The sequence below is a fragment of the Myxocyprinus asiaticus genome, chromosome 40, assembly GCF_019703515.2.
Source record: "Myxocyprinus asiaticus isolate MX2 ecotype Aquarium Trade chromosome 40, UBuf_Myxa_2, whole genome shotgun sequence".
NCBI classification, from domain to species: domain Eukaryota; kingdom Metazoa; phylum Chordata; class Actinopteri; order Cypriniformes; family Catostomidae; genus Myxocyprinus; species Myxocyprinus asiaticus.
Genome location: NC_059383.1, coordinates 25,151,204 through 25,174,677, shown reverse-complemented (window position 1 = coordinate 25,174,677; position 23,474 = coordinate 25,151,204). Strand labels below are relative to the sequence as shown.

Here is a 23,474-nt window from a genome sequence, read left to right as displayed (position 1 = left end):
AAATATTTTAACAACAAGACTTTACTTTCTAGTAAAGTCCACAGTGCCAGAAGTTCCTGAAGTTGAAGAAAAACCCATATATGTGATAGTTAATGTCTAAGGAGGTTGACCTCCTAGTGCCAAGGAGTCCACGATGAAGCCAGCCATATTGAATACTGATCTTCAGTTCAGTGTTAAAGGCTAGCACAACTGAGAAGAGAAGCACATCACTCATCAAGCAGCGTCTGAGTAATTTGCTAATATCTAGGTTAGCCATCTCCCTGGAGATAAAGATTTGTCTACACACTGACACATGCTGACGTCTCAGGTTCCTTAAGCTCCGAATGGCCAAGGAAAGGGGGGGGGGGGGGTTGGAGGGTATCTTTGTGTAACTGCATGTGTGTAACTGCATGTGTGTGTGTGTGTGTGTGAAGACGGTGTGTCCATGTGGCAAAGATATTCTTAGGTTAGGCCAACCCCTTCCTGCTGACAACGCAAGGATGGCCAAAAAAGCCCAGAGAGTGCGTGGAGCACAGGGAGGAGAGGGGGTTTGGCGTTGAAGCAGCAGAAATGGCCAGCAAAGGTGAGAGTGTTCCTCAGGTCTGAACATTGCTTGACCCAAGCTCTCCTTAGCTGTATTGTTTACACATGTAATTTGATGGTATGTGAATAGCATGTTGGCAGAAAACCGAGGAAGGTGGGGGTGGGAACACTGGAGATCAGATTGACGTTGAGTGGTGTACAGGAGATGTATAGTAATACTGCTGACTAGTCAGCACATCACACACAACTTCCCAATGGGAGCTTGGCAGGCTGATGGGAATACAATAGATGGACTATCTTCTGGACTGGATTGATGCAAGACACTAGAATTTACATTTTGAAGCATTGGGGAAAAAGGAGGCACTGATGTCCAAAACGAAGACTGTGAGACATACTCTTTGCCTTATTTTGGGAGTGCTGGCAGATGTCTCCCTGGAGAGATTCAATCCGACCCAGCCATGTTAGGCTGCAATAAAATGCATTAGCAGGAGTGAAGGCCTTATGGAAGATCTCTCTTTTATGCACAGAAGATTTCAGAGAGTTTGGACTGATCTTCAGCTTTGCACCAGCACAGATTTGCACCTGCATTTGGAGGATAATCAGAATCAACAGCTGTTGGCGTCTATTGACTTCACAGAGGAAGGGGCGTGTAATTGCACTCTGCCATTAGCTGCTCAGCTGTGTTTGTGTCCATTCACTCTCTGATTCACTCTGTGAATCTAATTCTTGTCTATTCTAACCATCTGTCTATCTCAGAGAAATGTCAACACATGCACAGATCTGTTGCAATAGGACAAATTTTACAGATATAGCAGAGGGGTTGGCTGATGCTAAATAAAATACTCTGACAGCCCTGCTAAAAAAGCAGCATAAACCAGCCTGAGATGGTTTCCTGGTCTTGGCTGGTTTAAGCTGGTCTAGCCAGTCTCCTAGCCTGGTCAGCTGAAAAGTGCCCAAAACCCAGCTAAAACCAGCCAACAGACCAGCCTGAGTTTTTTTTTTTTTTTTTTTTTTTTGCTTAGGCTGCTGTGGCTTTTTCCTTATATCAAAAAAATAAATAAAAATTCAACGTGGTTTCATATAATTACATTACTATACCTACATTTTTACTAAATTAATTTTAAATGACTTGTACGTATTGCCGCAATTTTCTGGGGAAATTTACCCAGTGACTTTTATTCCTTCCACACAAATTTAGAGTAAAATGGCAGATTATCCATAAACCCTTACTTTTTGCCCTGTTCCTCACACAATGCTATCTTATGATATCAAAACACCAACTACAATACATGAATTAGGCAATACATTTTAACATTTGTTTTACAAAACCATCTACATTTACAAGCTTATTCAAGCACAATCAAATTGCGCTGTAGTTCAACTAATAGTGTTGCACTTGCAATGCAAAATACCAGATTACGAGTCCTGCAGAGGATGCAAGTCGACAGGTGAGCCAAAAGTGCCATATAAGCACAACAAAATGATATGGTTACTTCAGCAATTGCATTCTCATCTCACATTTGCTTTTTATGACACTATAGCTTGTGGTTTAATGTTTAGGGTAGGATGGTAGGTTTTGTTGTTTGAAAACTCTATAGTGCACATTAACCTCAAAAAACCTCATCTGTTTGGGAGAAAATTTGTTTTTAGCGCCATTTCTTTTTTCACCTCTGAACTACCTCATAAAAGGAGGCTGAAAAAATGTGTTTACATGCAGACTGAACAATTTTGTTTACATGCATAAGTCCTGAAAATCTTTAAGCCCATTTTGGGGTATCAGTGTGAGATGAAAGAGAATAAATGTGGTCCAAAATAGAGAATAGAGGACACGCTGCATTTGAAATGTGATAGTCTATTACAACATGAATTACCAGAAACCATGTGAATATGCACGTCTGACCACTCAGATACTCCACCACACATCTCCCCTGCATCTCCTCTGAGACCTACTTCAAAGATGTTCTGGACTTTAAATTTCTCCCATAGTTTTTTTTCTGTGTTTCGATCTGTCTGCCTGACTCCATCTTTTTATTTCTTTATGTTCTTGACATTTCACTCATCACATTTAGTGTTTCCACTCCTTTCTTGCTCTCTCCAGTGTTGGATCTGTTGTACTGGCGAGATTTGGGGACCACCGGGCTGGTGTTTACAGGTTTGGTTGTGGGTTTGGCTTGTTTGTTTCAGCTCAGTGCCATTACAATCATGTCCAACCTCGGCTTGGGCATCTTGGCCTTCACCCTCCCTGTGCGCCTTCTTTACAAAGGACTGGAGCTGGTCCATTTCAGTGATGGATCTCACCCTTTTCAGTGAGTATGCTGTAAAATAAACATTGTCAGTTCCTATACAGCCATGTATCCCTGAAGGTGTAACTGACACTGCTTTTTAACTCTTTTAGTATTTAGTTGGTTAACCTTGCTGAAAAGACTGAATTAATGAATTTCCATGGTGGTTTAGGCTGGTTAGTGCTGGTTTGGTGCTGGTCTACCAACCATATACATATACCTATACATAGCCAGGCTGTTCACTAACAAACCAGCGTGTTTGTCCTGATGAAGTCATCTTGGTTAAGCTAGTTAAAGGAATAGTTCACCCAAAAATGAAAATTCTCATTTACTCTCTTTTATGCGATCCCAGATGTGTATGATTTTCTGTCATCTGTTGAACTCAAATGAAGATTTTTGGATTAATTTCTCAACTCTTTTGGTCCATATAATGCAAGTGAATGGGTGCCAACATTTTGAAGCTCCAAAAATCACAAAAGTCAGCATAAAAGTAATCCATATGACTCCAGTGGTTAAATCCATATCTTCAGAAGCAATATGATAGGTGTGGGTGAGAAACAGATCACTTTCACATTCTTCTTTTTGTGTTTTTGGTTATTCACATTCTTCATGCATTTCACATTCTACTGGGCAGGGAGCAGAATTTTAATCAAAATAGGACTTAAATATTGATCTCTTTCTCACCCACACCTATCATATCACTTCTAAAGAAATGGATTTAAACACTGGAGTTGTGTGGATTACTTTTATGATGCCTTTATGTGCTTTTTTGAGCGTAAACATTTTGGCACCCCTTCACTTGCATTGTATGGACCTACAGAGCTGAAATATTCTTCTGAAAATCATAATTTGTGTTCTGCAGAAGAAAGAAAGTCATACACAACTGGGCTGTGAGTAAATGATGAGAGAATTTTCATTTTTGGGCGAACTATCCCTTTAAGAAGCCTGGTGGGGACATCAGCGCACCAGTATCCCAAGTCGAGGACCAGCGTCCAAAACAAGCAATGCTGGTCTTCTTAACAGAGACTATTAAGGAACTTGCCATACAGATGATCAGGGGTTAAAAATATCGTTGCTTAAGATGCATTACAGATGTGCAGATTTAAAACAGATATCGCAAGATTTGGCAGGGGTTTGGTGGAGGAAAATGCAACTCAAATAACTCAAGATTAATACATCAAGATGAATAATTTCTCAGCTGGTCCACTTTTCTTTATTAAAAAGGTCATATTTGGATGAGGACCACACACTGACAGATGAGGACACGGTCCGCATGGCTGAACAAATCGTTCTGCTGATTGCTTCGGCTGTCACCGAGCTGAAGAGGCTTTTCTTCATCGACAGCATCATGGATTCAGTGAAGGTCTCACAGCTCTTAAATGTCTCAACTCTGCTACACAGTTCTGTTTTATGCACATTACAGCAATTCATGACCTACTTTCAGTACATCAGGAGAGAAGCAGCTCGCATATGTAATTAGTCCTGATATGAACTATTGCAGTGTGCTTTAATTCCCAAAGGCAATGGTACTGGAGAAGAAAACCCATGTGAAAGTAAAAAATATATTTGAAAAAAAAAAACAAAAAAAAACAAAACAAAACAAGAACATGTTTTAAGACCATAATGTTCTTGATGCTCTCCCGGTAGGAGCTGCTAGCAATTCAAAGGTGATGGGTTCAATTCCCATGGAATACACATACTGATATGTATTACTGAAATGTATACCTTGAATATGAAGTGTACTGTATAAGTCACTTTGGATAGAAGCATCTGACAAATGAATAAATGTAAATATAATGGACCTTGTTTTAAGTAAAACAGTTTGTTCATACGGAATTTGAGAAATAGTGAGTTATGGTTCTTTTATCTGAATAATTGTCTGTACAGTAATTTATTTGTTTGTGTACTGTAGCTCTTTGGATTGCTGTATCTGCTGACCTATGTGGGGGTCCAAACCAATGGTCTCACACTGGTGATGACTGGTAAGTATATCCTGTTGAAACTTGTTTAGACTTGTTTGTAAAGCTTTATCATGGACCAAGCCTGACGCTTATGACCTAATATCAGTAATCAGAAATATTGGAAATATGTAGTCATAGTGCATCATATCTCATCGTCATGTAAAAAGCATTCAAGTATTGCTGCCTTATCTTTCTGCTGCATGGTGTTCAGATGTGCATGTTAATTTAATCCTTTCACTTCGAAACAGGTGTGATATTTGCTTTCTCTCTGCCACTGCTGTACAGACTTCAACAGGTAAGCCTGTCTGGCTCAGTTGTGTAAAGGATTTTATACATATATTTAATGGCATAAAAACCCTCAAGCACACTTAGATATATAGGCAAAAATTGTGTTTATACATTGTATGTCTATTTGTTATCTTGATTAAAGGAATAGTTCACCCAAAAATTTACTCCAGATTGTTTACAAGAGAAACTTGCACAGACCAAGTGCCGTTCACAAACCAAAACAGTCCAAAACAATATAAAATAAAATAAAAAATCTATTCCAAATAATTATATATATATATATATATATATATATATATATATATATATATATATATATATATATATATATATATATAATTTAAACAATGACACGTTTCCTGACTCCTCCTCCACGTGACGCGTGACATTACCAACGAGCTTACGTCATCCCTCTCTTGAGCGCATGTCACAGTGTTGTACGGACATTTTTTAACATTTGTAGTTAAAAAGTATTGTTTTGTTTCTAAAAATAATCAATCATTTGCATTCAGAAGAACTTTATTTGTCGACTGGAGTCATGTGGATTATTTTGATGCACCCTAAATATGCATTTTGGACCGTCAAAAAATGGAGGACATTCACTTGCATTGTTTAGAGGAGGAGGCCTGAAATGAAATCCTAAAAGTCTTAAATTCTGTTTTGATGAAGAAAAAAACTCAGATACATCTTGAATGGCCTGAGGGTGAGTAAATTATCAGCAAATTTTCATTTTTGGGTGAACTATTCCTTTAACATGATTTCCCCTTGCCTTGATTTTCCCCACCTAGAAAAATACTTATTAACAGATTGTCACTAATTTACTCTCACAGTTGTGCAGCTTGTTTCACACCTTGTCAAGCTATTTCTGACTTGGCACTTTTTTTCAACAGAAGAGGATTGAGAAGATTATCAAAGCAATCAAAAAACTTGTGGAGAAAACTACTGAAATGTAAGTTTTCAATGTTTTGGTTGTATCTTTCCCTTTTTACAAAGAAGCATGTCCAGCATGCTGCTGGATATTAAAACACATTCATTACTACTTTGAGTTAAATTAATGTAATTATTATTTTGTCTTTGGTAAGGAATACACTATAAATATAATTTTTGGTATTGGAACTTGGATTTATGACATTGTCAAGAATATAAACAAACACAATCAAAGCAAATTTTCATTTTTGTAAAATTATTTTTATTAAAGTTATTACTAATTGTTGCATCTGTGGTCTCACATGGAACATGATGGGTGTGCAAAGTAGGCTGCATGTAGAGTTTTGAAATATGCATAAACTAAAATTGTAGAACACCAATATTTTACTAATAGCAGAATAATACAAAGTTGTTGAAATGCCAAAAGTGACTGAATTGAAATAAACGCTACTGTATGTCCTAAAGCTCTTTAACATTTATTTGAACACATATTATATATATATATATATATATATATATATATATATATATATATATATATATATATATATATATATATACCTATCTATCTATCTATTCAGTATATATAACACACACACGCACATTGGGAACACAAACATTTTCCTTTAGGTGCATCTTTAAAAACATCCTTGGTTTGTTTACTTGTCTTGTCTCCAGAATGATAGCCTTCAATTATTTTACATTTTCATTTCTAGAGTTAATTTTGTGGTATCACTGGTCAAGCCTCCACCAGCACCAGCCCCTGCACCTTCCCCTGCCCCCACACCAAAACATAAACAGAAGACTAAATGAAGAGGAAGGAGAAAGAAATGGGGGTTAGGAGTGTCCAGTAGGCTGAGCAAAGAAAGTGTTACAGTGCAGCTGTGGCCCTGTGTGTTACCTGTGTATGTCACCTGGGTATACCTAGGTAGGCAGGGTTGAGGGGGTTATGAACAGGCGTTATATTTTAAAGTAAGTTTCTTATGGTGCTAAGAGATTGTTTAATGTAAATTCAGCAACAGGCTTCTGAATAAGAAGCTCACAGAGTCCCTTATCAAAAGTATGCCAAATGTCTAATGTTATTGTATTCAGTTATTTAAATCACAATGTATTTTATAACTAGTAACTCTACATAGCTGTTTAGTGTTCATAATTACTGGTTAATTTTCTACTGATTTTCACAGAAGTCTTTAAAAACCTAGTGACAGTTGCTAGTATGTTTTTGTCCACTAGAGGGTACAATGAGATCACAAAATCACAACAAATCTGGGCCAGCAACATTTTGGAAAAGTTCTGTAATGTAAATTCTTCCAAAAATGTTGGAGCTAACAGTTTGGACAAGGATTGTTTTCCTAATTTGGATTTTAATACTCATGTTGTACATTAATGGAATGGAAGCTAATGCGGACTAAATGTTTAATGTCAGAATGTTTCAAATCAAAAGTTTTAGAATCAATTTAAAACAAGTCATGTTTTGCTTATATGTCATTGTTCGTCATTTGTGCAACATGACCCCCAGTAAACACGTGTTTTCAGTGTTATTTGCCTTTTCTTTGCATGTGACAACATAGAAAACATCACATCGTACATTTTTGGGCTTGCTCAGAAATTCTTCTTTTGTGGCAAATGAGCAGCTGTTGAGGATGGAACCTCATCCGAGAAAACTTAGAAAAGTCTGAAGGAAAAGCAATTTCAAAGCATTAAGACATTCAGGCTAATGGTTGCAGATGAGGTTCTAATGCTCAACAGAAATAAATATATGATGTCCTTTGATGTTCAAATACTTCTATGCTTGGATGAAGATAAACAAAATCTGGTAATTGTTGTCACAGGCTTGTAGGAGAGTATCTGTACCATCCGTAAAATAACATTAATGTGTCAGTAATTATGGAGGGAACTGTTTTGAAAAGCACAAGAACATTTAGCACACTACAGGATGACAGTTTCCATGAGCACAGTAGGAGCATGTCAGGAAGAACACACCGATGCTCCACTGACAAGAACAATTGCACTCTAAGGAACATTTCCTATCCATTGCAATTTTAAATGTCCTTCTTCTGAGTGAGTTTAGCTTTAAATTACCCCTGTATATTATAGTAGTGGGAATTATCAAGATGAGCACATGAAGAAAACTGGGACTTTAGTAGTGGTTCAATTTATTCATCTTCAATGAATTACTATAGGTGCACAATTAAAATGGAATGTAGTGGAAGAGTCTAGGCTTTTTTGTTTTTGTTGCTCTGGGTCGAACTGCTCCTGAATGCTTAACTACAATGTTGCCAAGATAAATGGCATATCATAAATATACTGAAAATTGAATAAAAAATAAAAATCAGAAGTGTTGTTTTAAACATAACATTTGACAAGCAAACTTCACATTGCTAGACTAAGCCATGCACAGACTTCCTCATAATGTGAGTCAAGATCAAAAGCAAAAAAACTAAAAATGCCATTTTTCAATATCTAAAAACAGGACACAATTTCTTTCACAGACCCCCTGTTCAGCAAGCTAAAATGCAAAGAAAGGAATAAGAAAGATAATAAGCTGTAATTTTGTCCATTATGACATCCTCACAGACAGTTCTGCCAACACATTTAGGGATTGTGGTTGTGTAAAAGAGACCGAAGGAAATATTATCTTGAGTACGTCAGTAAGAAAGAGCCATATTTCTTGCCCTTGACCAGAAACATCTGTAGTAAAATGAACAAAAAATCTAATAAACAAACAGAAAATGCCTCAAAATTGCCTCAAAGTGACATTAAATGAAGAATCAGTTTGGACATGCAATTCATCAGCAACCATCAAACACTTACACAAACAAACTCAAAGCAATTTCAGCTGCGTTAGACATGCACAAACACATACAGTGCATGCATTTGTTTGGGAACTAGTAAGTATCAACACTCATCATTGCACCTTGAGCCAGTTAAATATCAGTAAGTCAAGGCCTTGTATTCTCATTGATAGAACATGATCACCGCATGTTTAGCACAACAGCATTACGTGAAATAAGGGGAAGTAGTGCATTACAGTTGAGTGCTGGTCATTCTCACTGTGACGAGCATGAAGCTGCCTTGCAGAGACGGTAATTGAATTTTAGAGAAAGTGCACTCACAGCAAGAACTGTGTCATGGACGAGATCATTGCAAGGTGAGTTACAGATTTCTGCCTTTACAGGATAGGAAAGGTCAGAAGGACTTGCAATCAGACACATTTGTCACCACCATGATAAAATGAGTGACATCACTTACTAATTTATTTAATAAGAATAACAACCATCCATTTAGCTGGTTTAATATTATTGATTGTCTAACGGAGCTTTGCTACAAATGTCTGTCTATTGATCTTACAGTCTAGTGCAGGGGTGTTCAATTAAAGATTCAAGAGGTCCATACATTTCCTTCCTAGCAAAGGTCCGGAAAATAATAACTTGCACAGTGTCAGTAGTCAGTATGGCTTTGAAATTATGCAACTCATTGCATTTATTTATTTATTTATTTCAGAATAGTTATAATAACTTTCCACGTTGGCAGCAATAGTACTTTATTACAGAAGCCCTGAACCGCAAGGTGGGAAAAAAAAATAACGGTGAAAAACAAAAACAAAATGTCTCAGTTCCTTCCTGAGCCTAAGTCTTAAATTTTTTTCTCTCTTAAAATTTTTTTTTTCTCTTCAAAAATTTTTTTTCTCTCTTCCCAAATTTTTTTTTTCTCTCTTCAAAAATGTTTTTTTCAAACAAAAAATAACTCCAGTTGTTACACGACAATGAATGCCAAACCAAACATATGTAACCTGATTTTGTCTTGATTAAGGTTTGCAAACCCTTAAATAAATAATAAATGTATTATTCAGCTATATAGCAACAAAGAAAGCATTAAAAGCATAAGATTACATGTTTACTGATAGTGGCACCTGGTGGCCAAGGTTGGTACCGTATGCATTTGTTTTGAAGAGAGAAAAATAAATATTTTTGGAGAGAAAAGAAAAAATGTTGAAGAGAGAGAAAAAAAGTTTTTTTGAAGAGAGAAAAAAAAAACATTTAGGAAGAGAGAAAAAAAATTGACTTAGGCTCAGGAAGGAACTGAGACACTATATATTTTTTTTCACCGTTATTTTTTTTTCCACCTTGTGGTTCAGGGCTTCCGTACTTTGTAAAAGAAAAAAAAAGAAAAAGAAAAAATAAACAGTCAAAATAGACTCTTCAAAGCAGAGATGAGGACACTGGCCCAGAGACAAAGCCAAAGCAGTGGGGTGTGAGGGATCTTTTCTACCAAAAGATTAGGCTAAAATATTTCATAGAGTTCATTAGTCGAGAGCACTTGGATATTAATTTACAAGATAAGTTCAACATTTGTTTTCAAGCTGGGTGACAGCAGTCCAGTTTTTGTGTTCAAAAATTTTTCATTCTGAACATTTATTCTTAATTACTTTTACATTCAGATACCTGTGTATGGGACATAGGAGAACTTTTGACTGAGGAAATATAAGTTACTGTATGGGGGGGTCAGGGGTAACCCCTAAGAGAACATTTTTAAAAATGTAAAAGTCTAAATGGACCATTTTTATATTTTCCTAAAGTGAAAATCTAATAACAATAAACTAACAATTTACATCTTAAAAATACTGTTTGCTTAAGTTAAGTATAAATGAGCTGAGGGGGCCTGGGTAGCTCAGCGAGTAAAGACGCTGACTACCACCCCTGAAGTTTGCGAGTTCGAATCCCAGGGCTTGCTGAGTGACTCCAGTCAGGTCTCCTAAGCAACCAAATTGTCCCAGTTGCTAGGGAGGGTAGAGTCACATGGGGTAACCTCCTCGTGGTCGCTATAAAGTGGTTCGCTCTCAGTGGGGCACTTGGTGAGTTGTGTATGGATGCCGTGGTGGATGGCGTGTCTCCACGGTAAGGCACTCAACAAGCCACGTGTTATGATGCACGGATTGACGGTCTCAGAAGCGGAGGCAACTGAGATTCGTCCACCGCCACCCAGACTGAGGCAAGTCACTACACCACCACGAGGACTAAGAGTGCATTGGGAATTGAGCATTCCAATTTGAGGAGAAAACAAAAAAAAGTATAAATGGGCTGACTATGAAATAATGGGAACATTCTCATCAGAAGCAGAGAAATCTCCTAGCCAGGATAACTAATAGTTTCTATTAATAATAATTCACAAAATAAAAAAAAAAATAAAAAAAGCTGTTTGTCATGAAAGGCATGTAACATGCTGATTAATAAAGCAAAATTTAGATGGAAAAAGACATTATACTAAAAAGGTGACACGTGAACTTGTCCTGTCACAAACCTGCTTTAGCTGAACGGTCATTTATCAGACAGATGAAAATAATTTAACTTTGCTTTATTCTCATTTTCTGCAGTGTGTTTTAGCGAAAGATGCCAGTCTCCATCTACATTGCTGCTCACCGTGTCTCCCCTGCTGTTGTTAAAATAACCATGCCTGGAAATCTACATAACCTAATCAGGTTTTATGCAATGCCTCTTGTATATCGCGAGAGAGAAAGACAACACGCACGGAGCAGGAATGAAGTGTGTTCGGCGCTTGAGAAAAGATGATATAGCACTGATCACCTCTGGGTGCTTGTGGTGTGTATAGCGCTGTTGTTTTGACGCACTGCTCACTAAAACGGTAGAAACTTTAAGATAGGACAACTGTTGTCATTATCTCGCAGTCCGGATTGAACCAAGCCTGGGTCCAGACTTGGACCACAGTCTGCTAATTGGTGACTGCTGGTCTATTTTTTTTTTCTCTCTCTGTATTGACGTGCACTCTTTGTGCTGAGAGCACTTTCACATTTACAGTGTCCATATCACTCACATGTGAAATTGTATCATTGTTGAATTATATGGTAAGAGGTTTTCTGGGGTCAGGATCATGTAATTGTTGACCAAAAGCTAGTCTCGCTTAGCCGGACCTTTGACCCTTGACACCTCCTGCACTGCTCCACATGAGATCAGTAAAATAAGCTGTTTTAACCACTTTGATGATTAATTAAAGTAATATATAGGCTGTAGATAATGTGTAATTTGTTATGTTTACATTCTGCATTTATGGTGCTAATGCTAATTCTAATGCTAACACACTATATGTGGTCATATGCACTGGTTACCCTCTGTGATTGTATTTTATGATTCATTTTATAAATGCAATCCACGTAAGATCAAGAATTTTTTATTTATTTATTTTTTTTTTTTTACTTGTTTTTGAAATAAAGAATATTACTATAATACTACTGCAAAGATGGGTGTATAAAAGTGTGGCCTCTCTGCACTCTAGAGTGATGTTGACTGAGTAAAGAAATTAATCAGAAAAATATGTTGGCATCAAAGTAGGTGGATGGATCACACCCACCAAATGACATGGACCAATGCCAATACAAAGGTATTTAATAGCTAGCACAGTTTTCTTGAAATTTCGCACTGGCAAGTTGTTTTGAACCACTACAGTGAACTCAAAAAACACCTTATTTTTAGCCAGATTTTGTCAGAAATTACGTCACAGCCTTTATTACTTGGATTTCACTAGATGTACACTGGTGGCCAAAAGTTTGGAATAATGTACAGATTTTGCTCCTATGGAAAGAAATTGGTACTTTTATTCACCAAAGTGGCATTCAACTGATCACAATGTATAGTCAGGACATTAATAACATGAAAAATTACTATTACAATTTGAAAAAAATATTTAGAACTTCTTAAACTATTTCAAAGAGTTCTCATCAAAAAATCCTCCATGTGCAGATCCTTGGCATTCTAGCTGTCAGTTTGTCCAGATACTCAGGTGACATTTTACCCCACGCTTCCTGTAGCACTTGCCATAGATCTGGCTGTCTTGTCGGGCACTTCTCACACACCTTACAGTCTAGCTGATTCCACAAAAGCTCAATGGGGTTAAGATCCATAACACTCTTTTCCAATTATCTGTTGTCCAATGTCTGTGTTTCTTTGCCCACTCTAACCTTTTCTTTTTGTTTTTCTGTTTCAAAAGTGTTTCTTTTTTTTTTCTTTTTTTTTTTTGCAATTCTTTCCATAAGGCCTGCACCCCTGAGCCTTCTCTTTACTGTTGTACATGAAACTGGTGTTGAGCGAGTAGAATTCAATGAAGCTGTCAGCTGAGGACATGTGAGGCGTCTATTTCTCAAACTAGAGACTCTGATGTTCTTATCCTCTTGTTTAGTTGTACATCTGGCCTTCCACATCTCTTTCAAGCATTATATAGCCATCATTCCTCAAAACAATGATTGACTGAAGAGTTTCTTGAGAAAGCGGTTTCTTTATTGCCATTTTTGACCTCATATTTACCTTAAGACATGCCAGTCTATTGCATACCGTGGCAACTAAATAACAAACACAAAGACAATGTTAAGCTTAATTTAATGAACCAAATAGCTTTCAATTATGTTTGATATAATAGCAAGTGATTTTCTAGTACTAAATTAGCAATTTAGCATGATTTCTCAAGGATAAGGTGTTGGAGTGATGGCTGCTGGAAATGGGGCCTGTCTAGATTTGATAAAAAATGACTTTTTTCAAATAGTGATGGGGCAGTTTTTACATCAGTATTGTCCTGACTATACTTTGTGATCAGTTGAATGCCACTTTGGTGAATTAAAGTACAAATTTCCTTCCGAAACAGTGAAATCTGTACATTATTCCAAACTTTTGGCAGCAAGTGCCTATTCCTTACAAAAAAACGTACCACAAACTTACTGCAAACTTGCTGCAAATTCACCACTCATTAATTTTCACATACAAATGAGCTTTGCGGGCAAACTCTTCATAGTCTCCAGGGCCATCCTTAGGGTGGTGCAACCAGTACGGTCGTACCAGGCCCTGCAACTTAGGGGGCCCTGCGGCAATCGTCTGGTCTGAGGCTCAGACTACGCAAAAGCAAACTATTGCTCCACTTGACTACATTTATTGTAAGAGCAGTTACAAATAGTTGAGTTAAACACGTTGTGAAGGCCACTTGAATGATCTCATTCACTGAGCAAAATGGAACAATGGCCCCAGATGATTACTGGGACAGAGAGAGAGAATCTCTTTGTTCCTGATAGAAGGAAATTGTACGAGTAAATCTGGCCTGACTTTCTAACCCCTGACTGTGGTGGACTGGACTGGGCATCAGGACAAGAGGAAGGGGTGGAGAACTGAGGGATAAAAAGAGAGAGAGATAGAGAGTCAAGTCATTTTTATTTGTATAGTGCCTTTCACAAGACACATCGTTTCAAAGCAGCTTTACAGAAAATCATGCATTAACAGAAAATGAGACTGTAATATCTATAATGTCTTAGAGTCATCATTGTGTAGTTTGATAAAATATGATTGTGAATTGTGTTTAAAAATAATTAAATAATAATTGTTTTTAGAAACCCAGTGAGCAAGCCGAAGGCAACTGTGGCAAGGAACACAAAACTACATAAGATGTTGGTTAATGGAGAAAAATAACCTTGGGAGAAACCAGGCTCACTGTGGGGGCCAGTTCCCCTCAGGCTAACATCATGAATATAATGCCAATATTACTCATGTATAGTGCAAGTCATGGTTTAAAATTATTAAACTAAGTAAGTGTTAAGGGTCAGTGTTTAGGCAAAGATTTTGTATGAACTTTAAGATTAATAACTAATGTCTTTGAAGTCCATCCTGGATTACTGCAGAAGTTCAGATAGATGCATTGTCCTTGTTAGTTGGCTGATGAAGGGTTTCTGTTGGCAATGAATTGATAGTCTGTGTATTCCATTATAAGAGTGTAGTCCATCATTAGACCGAGGTGATGCAAGCAGAGATCAGTGAGGTGCATCACAGTTCAACCATCCGGTAATTTCGGTGAGGTCTATCCTAAATCCAAGGTTCAGGCAATGGCATATGATGTATCCCATGTCTTATGGTTGGAGTTGGAATCAGCTCATCTTCTGAAGTCCATTGTAATAGACTGAAGTGATGTTTGGCTGGCACCGGCTGCTATTAGTCATCATCACTCAGAGACACGTAGAGTGGAGTACAACACAAAGCAGGAATGGAGCTGGATCCAGCCAGTTCTGGTGACCTCAGGATAGGAGTCCCGAGGTTGAGTCAGGGAAACAATCTATAACAGGAAAAAGTTATAGATCATGATCAATGTTTCTGGTTTCTGGTTCCGGCAGACCTAACTAAAGCAGCCTAATTGTGAGTTGAAAGATAAAATAGGTGTATGCCTGGCTAAATAGATGAGTCTTTAGTCTAGACCTAAACTGAGTGAGTATGTCTGCATCTTGAACAGTGTTAGGGAGACTATTCCATAGATTAGGAGCCAAATATAAAAAGGATTTTTGTGGATTTTGATATTCTAGGAACTATAAATAGGCCAGAATTTTGCGATCGTAATGAACGTGATGGAATATAGCATGGTAGAAGGTCACTTAAGTACTGCAGAGCTAGACCATTCAAAGATTTGTATGTAGTTAACAGAATTTTAAAATTAATATGAAATTTAACAGGTAGCCTATGTAACGACGATAAAATGGGGCTAATATGATCATATTTCTTGGTTCTAGTCAGCACTTTGGCTACTGCATTTTGAACCAATTGAAGTTGATTTATTGATCTTGCTGGACATCCTCCCAGTAATGCATTACAATAATCTAGTCTTGAGGTCATGAGCGTATGAATTCGTTTTTCGGCATCAGCAACAGAGAGCATGTGTTGTAATTTAGCAATATTTCTTAGGTGGAAGAATGCTGTTCTGCAAACATTGGTATTTTGATTTTCAAAGGACAGATTGGTATCAAATATAACACCTAAGTTCTTCGCTGTTGAAGGCGATGTAACAGTACATTCATCGAGAGTCAAATTATATTTTTTGCGGCATGTTTTTAGAGGTTTTTGGTCCAATAATTAGTACCTCTGTTTTGTCGGAATTGAGTAGAAGGAAATTTCTGGCCTTCCAGTCTTTTATTTCATTGATACACTCTGCTAATTTGGAGATTTGTGAAAATTCATCAGGTTTTGAAGAAATATAAAGTTGGGTATCGTCGGCATAACAGTGGAAACTTATTCCATGATTCCTGATAATATCTCCCAGGGGAAGCATATACAAGGAGAAAAGCAGAGGCCCTAAAACTGATCCCTGTGGCACTCCATACTTTACATTTGTTTGGTTTGACAATTCCTCATTTACATAGACAAAGTGGTAGTGGTCTGCTAAATAGGACCTAAACCATGCTAATGCAAGTTCACAAACACCAACATGATTCTCTATCCTATTCAAGAGAATGTTGTGATCTGTCGTGTCGAATACAGCACTAAGATCTAAAAGCACTAGAAGTGAAATGCAGCTGCGATTAGATGATAAGAGCAAGTCATTTGTAACTCTGATAAGTGCAGAAATTACTGTGATGGGGCCTAAATCCTGACTGAAATTGTTCATATATACTATTTCTCTGTAGAAATAAACATAGTTGGGTGGATACTACCTTTTCTAGTATTTTCAACATAAACGGGAGATTTGAAATCGGTCTATAATTAGCCAGTTCTGCAGGATCAAGTTGTGGCTTCTTAATAAATGGTTTGATAACTGCCATTTTAAAGTGTCTTGGGACATGTCCTAAGGATAGCGAGGAGTTAATAATATTAAGAAGAGGTTCTGAGATTACAGGGAATACCTCTTTTAAGAGCTTAGTTGGTATTGGATCTAACATACATGTTGTGGCTTTTGATGTTTCGATTAGTTTTGTTAGATCTTCATGACCTATGACAGTGAAGGACTGAAGTTGCACGTGAGGAAAATTATGACACATTTTTTTCTGAGGTACTGTGACAGATGATTGCATAATTTCAATTTTATTTCTGATTATGTCAATTTTATCAGTAAAGAAATTCATGAAGTCATTACTCTTGTGCTGCGACGGAATATCTGGTTCATATGAGGCTTTATTCCTAACTAATTTAGCTACAGTACTGAATAAACACCTAGGATTATTGTGGTTATTTTCTCTGAGTTTGCTAAAATATGCTGACCTGGCAGCTTTTAGTGCATGTTTGTAGCTATAGACACTATCCTTTCATGCACTGCGAAATACCTCTAATTTTGTATTCTTCAACTTGCGCTCCATTTTCCCGAGCTGCTTTCTTGAGAGCATGAGTGTGATCATTGTACCATGGTGCAGGGCTTTTTTCTTTCATTTTCTTTAATCGAAGGGGGCGACACTATCAAGAGTGCTAGAAAAGACTGTATTTATATTTTCTGTTATTTCATCAAGTTCTTCTAGGCTTTGAGGCTTACTGAGTATATGAGACAGATCTGGAAGATTATTAGTAAAGCTATCCTTAGTGGTTGAAAAATAGTTCTACCTGAACGATAGCGTGGTGTAGATTGAGTAATATTAGCTGATCGCAGCATAAAAGAGACGAGGTAATGTACTGAGATGGCATCGCTCTGTGGTAGAATTTCTATAGTATCAACATCAACTCCATATGACAGAATTAGATCTAGCATATGATTATGGCGATCACATTTTGTCTGACTCCAAGAGAGTTGAGAATATCGATAACATTTTCATTATCTATGTGAATGTTGAAGTCACCAACAATTAAAACTCTATCTACTGTAACTACAAGATCTGATAAAAAATGTGCAAATTCACCAAGGAAATCAGAATAAGGCCCGGGTGATCTATATACTGTAGCAAGGGCACAAGACAAGTTTTTTTTTATTTATTTCTGACGGTGTCACATTAAGCATTATTAGTTCAAAAGACTTAAACTTATATCCTGTCCTCTGAGTAACACCAAAAACTTCACTGTAAATTGTAGCAACACCTCCTCCTCAACCCTTCAGACGAGGCTCATGTTTATAACAATAACCTAGGGGAGTAGATTCATTTAAACTAATATATTCATCTGGTTTAAGCCAGGTTTCTGTCAAACAGAGTGCATCCAAACTATGATCTGTAATAATTTCATTTACAATTAGTGCTTTGCAGAAAGATATCTAATGTTTAGTAGCCCTACCTTCATATGATGTTTATCTTTGTTTTTTACAAGTTTGACCTTAATAATTTTTTTTTTTAATTATTTAGTGAGAGTTTTATGTTTGGTAGTTCAGGGACAGACACAGTCTCTATGTGATATCTAGGTGATATCTAGAGAGCACGAAGGAAAGCACTGTAAACTGGGAGAGTCTCAGTTTATCCCAGCTGTCCCCAAGGATACACCCTTCTCCCTGTTTACTCAGTTGTACAGGCTGAATAGTGCTGAGATCATACAGTTATCAACAAGGAGAGGCTCAAAAATGTCTCTATCATTCTGTGGCTGTTTGGGACAGCTGTTTTTCATCCTGCATTTCCCCACTATGCTATTTTTCAGGTGTCAGACACAGATTCTTTGTTTATGCTTGTCATTTTTCTGGCACAAGGCACGTCCAGATTTACTTTTAAAATGAATGATTTTTATGATGGTCTTCTTTAGGTTGTTGTTTAACATAATTTTTAACATAAAGTATCAAAAGACTGTTATTGCAGCTTTGAAAATGCAGCAAGGGTAAAGGTTATTTCAGTCTGCTGCAAAACAATGAATGCAAACAGAAAACAAAAAAAACAAAAAAACAAGAAACAAAATGAAATAAGACAAAACAGCATTGCTGGCCTCCAGCATATCTTGTGTTTTGGTTGCTGGTTCCACAGAATCACAGGAAAAAATAAAAACAAAATCATGCTTTGCTAGTGTACATCATAGCTATGTTGGTCCAGCAGTTAGACCAGCATCAAACCAGCACTAACCAGCATAAGCCAGAGTATTTATCCTGGTCTAAACTGGTCTTCTAAGTTGGTCTCCTCTTACCATTTATTTTTTCAGGGCAGGAATCGTCAGGGAAAGGATGTACAATTGGAGAAATAGCAGGAAAATTGATTGAGAGAAAGAGAGAGAGAAATAGAGAGAGTATGATGTGTTGAGACATTGAGCAGAATCAATTGTTCACGGTGACCATCCCCCACCACAGAAGGGCACCTTGATCCCCCCGGTGTTAAGAAAACACTTACATATACAGATTCTCTCTCATAAAGCCAGATGCATACTCCACAGTCTCTCTGTCCGAGCCTGAACTGCCTAGACATTCACTAACAAAGAAAAATGTGTGCTATTTTTGGGCTCCCGTAAAAAAAGAAAGCCTCCCTTTCTCTCAACGGCCAGAACGGAACAGAGATAAAACTCATAAATAATGATTAGAAAGAAAGAGAAGCTGGGTGAAACAGTCTCACAGTTTCATTCCAATAAGGGGAGTGCCTATGATGGCTCGGTTTAAACCAAAGCAGTAAATTCACAAGGGTGTCTGGGAAAGGAAGGCATAATGGTAGACAGTACTGACCTTATGCTCCAGAGAAACTAGTGCCCAGCCATCTTGAAATTAGTGCCCAACAAGGCAATAATTAGTGATCTATCTGAATCATCATGGCAAAAGGAGCGGCAGATGTTTGATTCTCCCATATATAACCTCTCCATGATTTGAAATGAAGTCAACATAACTGTCACGTAACTAATGCTTTTTTATGAATAAAAGAAAAGGAATGAGACCGTTCATCAACATGCACACGCCGAGGCCAGTTATGGCCTTAAGCTGGTGTATACATGCATGATGGACGAAGCTGAGCTACAATCACACTGTGTACAATTGTACAGGGAATATTACTGCTGTCTTTTATATCAGTCTCTGTGTTGTTAACCTGTCACGTTCATTTGTAGAGTGCCACACACGTGCAGCTGATCAGGGCTGCATTTCCCAAAAGCATCATAAGCCTAAATTGATCGTAGAAACCATTGGCGGCAATTGTCTCTATGATCAAATTAAGCTTGCTATGCTTTTGGGAAACGCAGCCCAGATTGGGAGCGGCATTACAACAGATTTTCACAGTGAAATCGTAAGGATTCACACAACTTTTCTAAATTTAGCTAATTCTTATGACATTGTACGACCTTCACTACAACCAATGACGTCGCTGGACATTGTTTTCATCTAATACACAACTACTTGCTTCTGTATGGAGATAGAATTGTTGCATATTAACATACAAATGGAAAGAGATTCACAAATAGAAAGCTGGTTCACAAATAAACTGAATTAGATCCACAAATAAATGTAAGGAGTTTCACAAAAATTAAATGAATTCACAAATAAAAATAATGATATTTATAAATAAATGTTAGGAGTTTCACAAAAATAAAGTGAATTCACAAATAAATAAAATGAGATTTGCAAATAAAAAAATTATTTACAAATATAAATATTTTTAACTCACAAACACAATACTGTCCAGCATTCATTTGTGAATCACATGCATTTATTTGTGGATTGCTTCCTGTGCATTTGCGTATCGCTACACACATTTGTCAATTGTGAAACAAACCTAGCATCAAGACGTGCACACAAATCTACAAATAGGTGGACTCCACCCATCGTCTACTCAAGCCAATCAGATAATGGCCACATTACTCTGACCAATTGTAGCATGGTCTATCTTCAACCAGTCATGCTTCGTTTTACTATCAGGGTGGGACCAGAGTCACAGCGCTCTCATGAACATGGAATCAAGCACATACAGATAAGCTCCAAGACCACAAACTTTTAAAGAAACGGACGTCATCAGAGGAATACTGTGACTTAAGGTTCGTATAATTTTCTCTCAGTTATAAACATGTGTAGTGTCTTGTTAAATGTCAACAGCTGAAAATTGCCCATTTTTAATGTCCTGATCATTAGCTTTATAGCTAACCTGGCTGACTGTATGAGAATGCTATTTTAATTTTAAGCAAGTTTCTTGACTGAAATGTGTGTCAAAACATTTACTCTAAATGTTACTACAAAAGATCAGTAGGTTAGATAGTGCCTTCATAAAACATGAATCATATTAGATGATCTTAGGAGCACAAACCATAAATTAATAATAAATAACCAATGCCCCTGCTTTTCTATACAGAAATGTTTTTAACATGTAACTGTTATTTTGTTTCCAATCATTTGTGCAGAATGCTCTTACTCTGACTAGGAGTATTCGTCCCAGACAACTGATACAACACCATGATGTGGCAATGAGGATGTTCATGTACAACAAACTCGAACATAATGCAAGCACTCCAGTTGTAATGTTCAATTCCATTGTTTGTGTGTGTAAATACATGTACTTAAATTTATTGTCTTTTGTAGTTACATGCATGACAATCTGTAAATTGTAACAAAAAAATCATACCTTTTGGCCAACAGACTTGCTTTAAAGTGTAAAAAACAGTGTGGCAGAGAGAAAATGTGCCCTGTCACTTTAAGGATCTACCGCCAATCCCAAACCTGAAAGTATAAAATGGCTGCTCATTTGAGTGCACAAGGTGTATGAGACAGATGTGTGAGATAAGGTGTGAAACAAGTGTGGGGTGAACAGAGTTAGTGCTTGGAGAAAGTTTGCCCAGTGTACGTGTGATATCAGGAGTGCCACTGGAGTGAGAAAAGAACAAAGAGGACTACAAAAAGTTACTAACTAGTGCTTAACATTGTTTGCCTGGATACAAAGAATGGACCAAACCATCTAACCACTGACTCAATGTTTAAAACGGAGTGGCGTGAGTAGCAGAGGATTGCTGACCTGCTGAAGTGCTCTGTAGCAGAGTTAAGTTGGATACAAGTGTCTGAAGTGCCACGTGATCACCTAGGTTTGCTGACCTACTCCATACCCTCATTTGTGACTCTCCCTCTGCATCCTTGAAGCCTCAAGCCACACCAATGTACATGTGAACTCCCCTAACCAGCACCCTCTCATTCTTGTCTAAACCTGTCTGGCGCCCGAATGTATTTGTTCAATTATTATTATTATTTAATGGAATTATTTATTTACATTTATTCTGGGTGCCGCCACCATTAAAACAGACACTCTTTAAAACCTGTTTACCTCAAAATGCCTTGATAGAACTCAATAAAAGATTTGTCAACTAAATGACAAAAAATATTTTGTCAAATGAGGAGTCAGCATTTATACTCATATTCATGCTGTTCCAAACCCAAACGACTGGGAGGAACTCAAAAAGAGATGTCAGGAATAATGATAGGGACTGACAGCCTCGCTTTCATTTCAGCCTCATTGGCAGCATCTACAACATATTCTCATATTCCACAGAAGAAACTAAATAGTACAGGTTTTAAAAAAACATGAGGGTGAGTAAATGACAGCATTTTCATTTTTAAGTTAGTCAACCCAAAGACAATGTTACGGTTTATTTAAATTTCGTATTGCACTTTAATTTCAAGATACGACATTGTAACTTAAAATAAATCTGACATAACAGAAAAATAAAGAATCTCATATTACACATTTTAAAAGGGGTCCTGTATTGGAGCTGGAACCACTGAGTTTTGGAGCAGGTGATTTAAGTGCTCAAAGCTGATGGGCAGTACACAGGGGAAACATCTGAAAAAGATGGCAATAACCAATGAGTCAATTATCACTGTCAGAACATAATGCTGGATTTTAAGTAGGGACCCCAAAATATATGAATTCTTGCTAAAATGCAAGATTCTAATAAATATTACCTTACAACTGCTTTTATTAATTAACATAATGTGAAACCAAATTATTGGCATAGCAGATTTGGTACACTGTGTAATATAGGGTAGTATACAACAGTTAGCTCCGGTCCTCGAATCTGATTGGACGAGAGACGTTCCATGAGCACTGATGGTCTCACACCATCAGCACTCGGATACTTCACTGTGTGTATCACTCTGCTTGTGTTCATGCTGTTCTAAACTAAAGTGTAAGAGCAGTGCATATGTGTTAAGAGCTACTGTATTCGTGTCGTTTTAAAAAAAAATATATATTTTTTACATTACATATGTTAGCCAGCAGGTGGTGGCAAAAGATCATTTTTGTGTGTAATATGAGCCAGTTAGGATGTGAAGTGAATCTGCTCAGCCAGTGTTTACATATAATAGCACTACGTAATCACTCGTATTACTACTATACTACTAAAGATAGGAAATCGCTTTAAACGGCTTTAAACTAACAACTTCAGCATTAAGGCTCATCACAGCTGAGAGACACAACAGACAGATTAATTACACAACTCAAGGCACTTACCTCTTACTGGACTTTCCACATTGGCGAGGACATGCTGTTTAAAATGGCGGAAAAGATTGCGGTTTCTATAGTGAAAGAATTTTGTGCACCGGCTACCGCGAAATAGGGAGAAATATCCCCGCTTGAATGGCTACTTTTCCACTGAGAAAGCTGATCTTCATAAAGCTGACAGCATCTCTGCTTGAGTGTGGCAACAGGTGATCGCACACTCTCTCTCTCTCTCTCTCTCTCTCTCACACACACACACACACACACATCCATCCTTGTTTATCCAATAACTTGTTAGAAACAGCACAAGCCGTGATACTAAACTCAGCAAAAAAGAAATGCCCTCTCACTTTCAACTGCTTTTATTTTCAGCAAAATTAACATGTGTAAATATTTGTA

At 37.3% G+C, this 23,474-nt stretch overlaps 1 protein-coding gene and 1 long non-coding RNA gene across 2 annotated transcripts; both read left to right on the top strand.

Moving 5' to 3' along the window:
* The first annotated feature begins 492 nt into the window (after window positions 1–492).
* On the top strand, window positions 493–8,238 carry rtn2b (reticulon 2b). Its single transcript, XM_051681028.1, has 7 exons — window positions 493–562; window positions 2,621–2,828; window positions 4,029–4,167; window positions 4,717–4,786; window positions 5,014–5,060; window positions 5,944–6,002; window positions 6,697–8,238. Exons 1-7 carry the CDS (start codon window positions 550–552, stop codon window positions 6,791–6,793), a joined length of 633 nt encoding a protein of 210 aa, XP_051536988.1. The 5' UTR covers window positions 493–549; the 3' UTR covers window positions 6,794–8,238.
* An 832-nt stretch (window positions 8,239–9,070) lies between these two features.
* LOC127431313 (uncharacterized) lies at window positions 9,071–22,769 on the top strand. Its single transcript, XR_007895568.1, has 3 exons — window positions 9,071–9,131; window positions 20,516–20,631; window positions 20,992–22,769. It is a non-coding gene; the product is annotated as an uncharacterized LOC127431313 (long non-coding RNA).
* The last annotated feature ends 705 nt before the right edge of the window (window positions 22,770–23,474 follow it).